Raw genomic sequence first — 9954 nt, forward strand, 5'->3', positions numbered from 1 at the left:
TATATGTATATATATTTAGTTTTATTATTAATTTATAGACACTAATATTTTAGTGTCACTTAAAGTTTACTATACATTAGAAAATGATACCAAATTATATACAACAAAAAGACAAAAAAAAAGTATATATTTTTAGAAGGAAAATAAAAGGAGTGACAAAATAGATAAAGGGGAAAGAAATCAAAACAGCTTTATAGTTTATATACGTTGGTTTTGTCTGATCATTCTCTCTCTCTCTCTATTTCTGTAATCATACGAACCAAATCGACTTCAAGATAATTAGGGTTTTCAGACAAAGAAACATATCTCTCACCCTATTCTTGAGTCAAGAATATGCAAGAAGCGGCGCTAGGTATGATCGGAGCCACCGTAGGCGGAGATGGAGACGCCGCGGCCATGGCGGAGCAGAATAGACAGATGAAAGGTGAGATAGCTACACATCCGATGTATGAACAATTATTAGCCGCACACGTGGCGTGTCTAAGAGTAGCTACTCCGATCGATCAGCTTCCGATCATTGAATCTCAGCTTTCTCAATCTCATCATCTTCTCCGTTCTTATGCTTCCACCGCCGTTGGATACTCACATCATGATCGTCACGAGCTCGACAATTTCTTGGTACGTTTGAATATAAAAAAGTTAAACTTGTTTTCTATAAATTTAATCTTGTTTGATTAACTAAATTTACTATATCATGTTTCTTTTGAAATAATATTTAGTGGACTAACTATGATTGAAGTCATGTTCACTGCACAATCTTGTTAAGTTTCAAACAAATTATACTTTTCAATGATTTTTTCGGATTTAAAAAAAAAAAACAATTCGTAGTGAATTTAAACGTCAAAGATGTAAAACATTATCTCTTTTTTTGAGTTGACTAATTATGAATGATATTAATTATATTTAAGTAATTTTTTTTCTTCAATTATTTTAGTGGTTTTTTTGTGTGAATTTTATCGTGTAAGAAGTAATTGTGGTAAACTTCCATGGGAATCTATGTATTTTCATACAATTTTGAAATGTATGGAAACACACACATAGAAATTAGTATAAAATATATCTTTGTGTAAATATAGTTAGGTGCTAAATTCACATAGAGTGAGTCAATGTTAAAAGTCATTTTGTAAATTGAAATTATATTTAAACTTAGGTTAATCATGTTGGTTAACGTCGGCGATTGATTTCTTACTACACTAAACTAAAATTTGCATTATAGTCGAATTGACATTGCAACCATAATTTTGGAATTAGATTGCGAATTTCCTCTTAAAAGATTCGACTTCATTTAAATTTATTTAAATTATATAGAAAATAGGACTATAGGATCACTCCTGAGTTATCAAAAAAAAAAAAAAAATAGGACTATATAATGATCGAACTAACCGCTCAAAAACACACCACACCAGAAGCACAAATTTATGTGGTGTATACACATATGAGGAAATGTTAATTAAATTTTAAATGAATTGAATAATTATTTAAAATGTGAGGGTATAAAATATAATAATAATAATAAATTAATTTGGAAACAGGCACAATATGTAATGGTGTTGTGTAGCTTCAAAGAACAGCTGCAACAGCACGTGAGGGTTCATGCCGTCGAAGCTGTTATGGCTTGCCGTGAAATTGAGAACAACCTTCACTCTCTGACAGGTTCTTTCTTGCTTTTTTTTTTTTAACATATCTTCATGATAATAATATAAACACCTCATAGATTTAGAATGTACTCTACTCAGAATTAGAAAGTACTACAAGATATAACTATAATTCTTTTTAAAAAAATTATGTTAGAATTAAGAGACTTTTAAAATATAATAGAGGTAGGCATCTAAAGGTTCTCGTTGATCATACCAGATATGAACAACTAGGAAATATATTAAATGTAATGTGTTGGTAGATGATGATAGAGAATATATTATATGCTTACACAATAAATAAAAACAAGATATGGAACTCCACGTAAAACGTAGGATTAATATACATTGATACGGATTTGTAATGTAAAGGGCCTTTTGGGCTCTATTCTACTTTTGGGCTTGGGATTGATCCGTGTAAATCTTGTAGTTCTGGAGTAACAACATTCATTATGTGAAACTTTGTCTATTCCCTCCCGTAGGAGCAACGTTAGGAGAAGGGTCTGGTGCGACGATGTCAGAGGACGAGGACGATCTTCAGATGGACTTCTCGTCGGATAACTCGGGCGTTGATTTTAGTGGTGGTCACGATATGACGGGATTTGGTCCGTTGCTACCGACTGAATCGGAAAGATCTCTTATGGAAAGAGTGAGACAAGAACTTAAACTCGAACTCAAACAGGTAAACTAAAATGTTTATGAGTTAATAAAAAAAAAAGGTTAATTAATACGTTCATGTTACTATTTATTTTCTTGTAATGACATTCGTTTTATTTTTCGGGTAAGGGTTTCAAATCGAGAATCGAAGATGTCAGAGAAGAGATAATGAGGAAAAGAAGGGCTGGGAAACTGCCAGGAGACACAACCACTGTCTTGAAAAACTGGTGGCAACAACATTGCAAGTGGCCTTACCCTACTGTGAGTACCTTCCTTAGCTTTTATAATTTTACGAAGCATCAAACATATTTGGGTCTACACTCAAATCCATGCAATTTTTTTTGTTTTGTTTTCCTTCTTAAAATGCTTAAATGCGTCAACATAAATCATAAAACAGTATATCGAGATTGAGAATTGCAATTAATCATGTAATGAACAACCACAAAACTGTAATGTAAACAATATGTGATTTTGAACAGGAAGATGACAAGGCTAAATTGGTGGAGGAGACAGGGCTCCAGTTGAAGCAAATCAACAATTGGTTCATTAACCAACGCAAGAGGAATTGGCACAACAACTCTCACTCACTCACTTCTTTGAAGTCCAAGCGCAAACACTAATCTCTTCTTTACTAATTACCTCTACATTTTCATACTAATTGCATTGCTTAATCATGCATGAGTATATACATACACGTAATTCATGTTACTGATGATAATATCGAGGTGTGATCATTACAATATGCATACGATTTGTGTTTTGAGTGATTGATTAGTACTACTATATTGTAAATTTGTAATCACAAATATGTCGTATCCATATATTTTGGAGCCATATGTGAACGAAGTCGTCCATAAAATTGTTACGTATGATTTTTGGTTTAAATTACTGGTATTCAAAGTCTCAACAACTTAACGACGGATACTTTATAGTTCTTTATTTGATATTATCATGTGATTTGTGTGACGATGACTTAATATTTTCATGAAAACCCTTTAAAGCAAAATGCTTTTCTTTTTTGTCGGCAAAACCAAATGATTTTACAAACATAATTGTACCGATCTAGAAATATATGTATATTAAGGAATGGTATCAGGTGAACAGAAAAAAGACTCGAGAGATTGAGAAATGGATCTTAATTAGAAAAGTGACTACATGCCCCCATCATTTGTCCACTACGATTCAGACAGAAGATCTGATCTGTTTATAATATATAGTAATACTAATACATAACTTCCTGGAAAACCCAAATAATGCATTATTAGTCTTTTACTATAAAATTATAGTATACTAATCAATGGTTGACAAATAAAGTTCTACCGACTAGTTAGTTTACTTAATCGAATGAATTTAGGTGTTATATATTTTCAATAACGTGTATGATATTTTAAGGACTCGGGTTTTGTAAGAATTTTATTATGTGGTTGATATATCAATGTTGTATATATAGATTTAGGTCTTTGGTTAAACACTTAAAAACCTCATTAGAATGTCAATTCAGTTACAATAATATAGAAACTTCTCAATTATATTCATGACCACCATATTTGGTACTATTTTTTTTTCTAACTGGAATGTATCAACAATTTATTCAAATAATGCTATATATCAAAGGTTGTCAACTCGTTGACGATTCTATATATTGCTAAGTTGGCCTTTTAATTTGTTCTTTCATACTATATAATATACTATATTTTAAAATTTTAACTAAACTTAATTTAAATTAGATTCTTGTTAGTTTAGATTGTAATGAATTAAATAAATAAAATGCGCACCTCCAATGTAGTGGTAGTCGAATCTATTTGTGTTAATTAACAATTTCTCAATCCACCACCTTCACAGATCTCTGTCTAAAATTCAGACAACAATTAACTATTTTTTAAAACACAAACCACTACAAACAATAATTTAAGGTAAATATTAATCCACTACCTCAAGATTCGAAAAAATACGTCTACGCCCCCCACATTTTCCAAGCGCAATAGAGATAACACACTAATCGATTAAGGTCTGGAACCCAAAATTAACAAACTTAAAAACAGAGTTTGGAAACTGAAAATTTTGCCCCAGGTTAAACATTTTTTTTGGCTATTAATGTCAAAGGCACTACCGTCTATTACCAAACTCAATACACGGGGTTGAATCTTGATCCAGTATGCCCCAGATGCTTCCGAAATGATGAAACAATAGAACATATTCTGTTCTCTTGTTATTATGCTAAAGAAGTCTGGGATCAGTCCAATATACCTATCGATATTTTTTTAACAATGAATTATGACTGTGAACAAATCATTACAGCTTTTTTAGATATGGATCATATGAATGGAATGACAGATCCAACTCCTTTACAACCCTTGTGGACTATGTTGCATCTATGGAAAGCGAGAAACAAATTTATATTTGAAAACCGCACAGTATCTCCTAGAATTCTAGCTCTTAGAGTAAAGAATGATGTCCATGACTGGTATCTCTATAACCCTCAGGTAAAATTAGATTCCTTTAATGAACAACAAAACATACCAAGGTGGAAAAGACCAACAAACACAACAATAAAGTGTAATTATGATGCTGCATTCGATAAATACACTAATCAAGCAACTGGAGGGTGGATTTGGAGGGATTCGAATGGTATATCAAGGGGGTGGGGGTCACAAAAATTGGGCTCAGCAATGTCACCTCTGCAAGCGGAAGCCAAAGCATTATTATCGACAATGCAACAAGCCTGGATCAAAGGACATATATATATCTGCTTCGAAGGAGATTGTCAAGTACTCACAAGGATACTCAATCATAAACATCATGATACATCGATTGAAGGAATTATACAAGACATAAGATGGTGGCAGACACGATTTCAATCTGTTGAATTTGTTTTTACCAAACGCTGTAATAATTCAGTAGCTCATCTACTAGCAAGATATGGATGTCTTAATTGTACTTTTTATTTTGAATGTTTTAGACCACCTGTTTGGCTAACACAACAATTGTATCAAAAATATTTCAACTCAGCAATATAATTCACTTTTCGACGAAAAAAAAACAAATAATATTTGTACGAGTTTCATTTTTGCCTTAAATTGATGTTAGTTTTTAATAATATGACTATGAGAACTACGGAAATTAATGTTAAAAATATATATACATGGATGGGATATGCAGTAGTACAATAAATATTACAAATTTGCCAAATAAAATGAAATTTAAAATTAGAACTAAGATATGATTCCAAAATTTTCAAAAAGAATTTTTTGGATGGTATATGACTAATTTGCTATGGTATTATTTAATAAGAAAATATTGCACTAATATTTATAAAAGGTGGTATAACAAATAAGTCAAATATAATGAAATTTTAAAAATGAAAAATTATTTATGGATATTCACATTTATAATAAACTAGTCAAAGTAGTATATCACTTGCTCCAAATATTGGCATTTTTTGTTTTATTTTTGGTAACTTATTAATCTAAAATTAACAATTTGACTAAAATGTTTTTAAATCACTCAAATGGGTCATTAAACTCAAATAAGAAAACTTGGGTGGTTAAAAGCAAAAAAAAAAAACTAAAAAGTTCATTGTCTCCCCGAAAAATTGGGATAAAACGAAGCAAACAACACCCATCCATCAATCATCACCCAAAACAAAAACAAAAACGTCTCTCTATTTCTCTCTTCAGATCAGATCCATCACACATCTCTCTCTTTGTATCTCCCGGCGACTTTATTTCCCGATCACCGACAAAAAACCAAAAAAAAATGGTTGTAGCAGACGCAAACGGATCACCATCATCAACCTCCTCATTCAACTTCCTAATCTACGGTCGAACCGGATGGATCGGTGGTTTACTCGGCAAGCTCTGTGAATCTCAAGGGATCTCATACACTTACGGCTCAGGTCGTCTCCAAGATCGTCAATCGATCGTCGCCGACATCGAATCGGTGAAACCTAGCCACGTCTTCAACGCCGCTGGAGTCACCGGTCGTCCTAATGTCGACTGGTGCGAATCTCACAAAGTCGAGACGATCCGTACCAATGTCGCCGGAACCCTAACCCTCGCCGATATCTGCAGAGAGAAGGGACTCGTTCTGATCAACTACGCGACCGGTTGTATATTTGAGTATGATTCGGGTCATACTCTCGGGTCCGGTATCGGATTCAAGGAAGAGGATACTCCTAACTTCACCGGATCTTTCTACTCTAAAACCAAAGCTATGGTGAGTACTGAGAGAGAGAGAGAGACAGAGAGAAGCTTTATTTATTTTACATTTTCAATCCTTTTATTTATGAATTACTTCAGATTCGATCCCAAACTCTTAGATTTGCTTAGATTAGTTCTGGAAATATAGATTAGATTTGTGAGAGGCAGCTTCATTGACTTGGATCTGATTTGCTGCTGCTGAGGTTTGAAATGTTAGATTAGCTCTAAGAATGTTGCAGATGAACTCATATGCTCTTGAGCTTGTTTTGATGATGTTGGTTGGTGGTAAAACAATATATATATATATATATATATATATATATATATATATGGAGGAGCTGCTCAAGAACTATGAGAATGTATGCACGCTAAGAGTGCGAATGCCCATTTCTTCGGATCTAACGAACCCGAGAAACTTCATCACGAAGATTGCTCGGTATGAGAAAGTTGTGGACATCCCTAACTCGATGACAATCCTCGACGAGCTCCTCCCGATATCGATCGAGATGGCTAAGAGGAACTTGACAGGGATCTACAACTTCACTAACCCGGGTGTCGTCAGTCACAACGAGATCTTGGAGATGTACAGAGACTACATTGACCCCAGTTTTACTTGGAAGAACTTCACATTGGAGGAACAAGCTAAAGTGATTGTGGCTCCAAGGAGTAATAACGAGCTCGATGCGACTAAGTTGAAGACTGAGTTCCCTGAGTTGATGTCTATCAAAGAGTCTCTGATCAAGTACGTGTTTGAGCCTAACAAGAAGACTGAAGTTAAAGCTTGATATGCTATTAAAAAGGGTTTTTGGTAAGGTAAAACAGTTCTAAACCCCTATCAAGAAAAACAAAAAATCAAATGAAAAAGAAGTATCTTTTTTTGGGTTTAGAGGCTGAAAAAAATTGTTGTGTTTTTGTATTTTTATTTTTGTTTTCTTCTTCTCAATGTTGTTGTATTGTTAAAAATAAACCTTTTTGATTACAAATAAAAATGTACTATTTTGCGTTATTTATTTCCTCTGTTTTTAATCTTTGTTGATTAATCACTAATTATAGTATTATACATCAATTATCATCTGCCTTCTTTGTCTATATAGATAACCCATTTGTGATTTTCATAAGTAAAACGGTTATTTAGTAAATAGTCAAATGACAAACCCAATCAATTACAACATAGCTTACTGATAATCTCACATAACCTTTTCAAGACAAGGAAATAAAACTTACCTACAAACTAGTTAAGGAACTAAAAGCACAACCCACATGTCCCAACACATCACATTCTCCAATTTTTGAAGTTCTTGCACCATCACCATTTTTACGACGTCAAAGTCAAAACGATATTTTTTCATTGAGATATACATATGCTGAAACAAGATAGCTTGTATGCATTACAACTGAGAAATGAATCGATTTAAACAAATAGAACATTTCTAGGAATTGCAGCATTGGCTAATAGACCAGCTGCAACATTCATCGTTTTTGGTATCCACCTGAATGTCGCTTCCTCAAACCTCAGTTTCATCGGCGTAAATCGCGTATCCAGTTAAAAACCTCAAAATTGAAGACCGTTACTATATTAATGATATCCACCAAATTTTTGGAATTTATCATTCCTAATTAAGGTCTTTCGCACCATACACTCTGCATTGCTATGATAAGATCTATATACCATGTCAGTTTCTTATGACTTGAAGGCATTATTAAACGGTAACATACGTAATCTAGAAAAAAAAATCTTATACGAAATATATACATATATAAGTCTCAGTTTACAAAATATGACAAGCAGAAACGAATGCAATGATCGATTAATGATAACTTTTTTTTATAGGAAGATTAAAAATGTTTAGTCGACCATTAGCTAAATCCAATTTTTGTCATAGATATTTTAAATGGTCTCTATCTAGGGTTAAGCGATTTTTTTCTCTCGAACATAACATTGTGTACTCTAACTCGGATCTAGATCTATTGAATTAATCATTCTAAAAGAAATTACAAAACATGTGTTTAAAAAAAAGAGAGAGAGAGAGAGAGAGAGATTACATTACCTTTGGTTACTGACTTACTGCTCTCGTTCACGTGCTTAAATCTTAATTAAGCTGAACCAGTTTCAGGGCAACTCTCCTTTGGCAGATCATATACTGATATACACATCGATCATGGGAAAATTTCGATGCATTTATATGTGATGGAAGGGACCTGCCAATGGAGAAACGCCCTAGAACTAGTGAGCTTACATGTTTCTCTTCATTTCTATAAGATCCATGAAGTCGTGTGTTTGTTATATATATGTGTTTGAGCACATATACATATTAAAAAATATAAGTAAGGAATTTTCGACAAGGAATATTAGATTTTTCCATGATGTCTCTTTATAAGCTGGAAATCTATTTTTGCAGCTTTTTTTTTCTCTTACATGAGGTGAGAATATTAAAAACAATAAAGAGATATGAATGGTGAGAAAATTAGTAAATTACTGCAAATTAATTATTTAAAAGGTGCAGTGAATCCAGTTTCATTGGTTTCACATTTTTGTTATTCGGTCTAGTTTGATACAATTTGGTTTCATTTTATATTCTGTTTTCGGCCAAATTTATTTTAGTAGAAATATATAAACAGTTGAATTTTATGCTTTTTTGGTTTGGTTTGGTTCGGCTTAATTTTGGTTACGGTTTGTGTATGTACTGTATATTAAACAAAACGAAATAGGTTTATAATTTTCGGTTTGATCTAACACACTGTACGTTAGAAATAGTTAAGATTAAGTTCCAAAGTGTTAAAGAAATTATTTCGTTCTCTCTATTCAATTATTCTACAGTATATATATATATATGGTATTAGATGTTGTGCCAAATAGACCAATAGCATATGCCGTTGGATATTCTCTGGTTGTGCCATGCATGGTTAACTTTAAAATGAACAAGAATAGCTTTTCAGTCCAAAATAAAACTATTTTTAGAATTGAAAAACAAATGAATTCGAATAATAATCTTGCTACTTTATAGACTCTAAATTCAGAGAAATAAAATAGATGGGGAATATATATCTGTTTTCCCACGTTATGAGAACGTTGTTTTCCCTTATATAATTGCATTTTTTTTCTAATGTATATTTCGATTGTCCAGTCACTTATGGAACTAATATATATGATATTGTTGCGTTTTTAACATTTTACCAAGATTCGAAAAAGTGACTTAAGTTTCATTGAATCGAGATTGAAAATTTGTTAAACCAAAAGACGTGAGTATTATTAAAAGAACACAGAACAGTAAAATAGGGGTTGAAGAAAATGATGAACACAAAGATTTACGAGTACTTTTTAGCAGTTCACTATGTTTCGAATCATTATACGTTTTACCACTGCACCATGAAGCCAACGATAAGAGATATTCCAAATAATTTTATAATTATTTTATAGAAAACGCATTTAGCAAAGGTTTGTTTTCTTAAATGGTTTTGTTACA

General features: G+C 32.5%; 2 protein-coding genes across 2 annotated transcripts; both read left to right on the top strand.

Annotated features, from left to right (window-relative positions):
* On the top strand, positions 174 to 3185 carry LOC104752963 (homeobox protein knotted-1-like 7). The gene is made up of 5 exons (XM_010475223.1): positions 174 to 618; positions 1533 to 1653; positions 2117 to 2316; positions 2421 to 2552; positions 2771 to 3185. The coding sequence occupies exons 1-5, from the start codon at positions 334 to 336 to the stop codon at positions 2909 to 2911; spliced, it is 879 nt and encodes a 292-aa protein (XP_010473525.1). The 5' UTR covers positions 174 to 333; the 3' UTR covers positions 2912 to 3185.
* On the top strand, positions 5902 to 7354 carry LOC104752964 (bifunctional dTDP-4-dehydrorhamnose 3,5-epimerase/dTDP-4-dehydrorhamnose reductase-like). The gene is made up of 2 exons (XM_010475224.2): positions 5902 to 6507; positions 6821 to 7354. The coding sequence occupies exons 1-2, from the start codon at positions 6048 to 6050 to the stop codon at positions 7273 to 7275; spliced, it is 915 nt and encodes a 304-aa protein (XP_010473526.1). The 5' UTR covers positions 5902 to 6047; the 3' UTR covers positions 7276 to 7354.

The sequence above is a fragment of the Camelina sativa genome, chromosome 16, assembly GCF_000633955.1.
Source record: "Camelina sativa cultivar DH55 chromosome 16, Cs, whole genome shotgun sequence".
Classification (NCBI taxonomy): domain Eukaryota; kingdom Viridiplantae; phylum Streptophyta; class Magnoliopsida; order Brassicales; family Brassicaceae; genus Camelina; species Camelina sativa.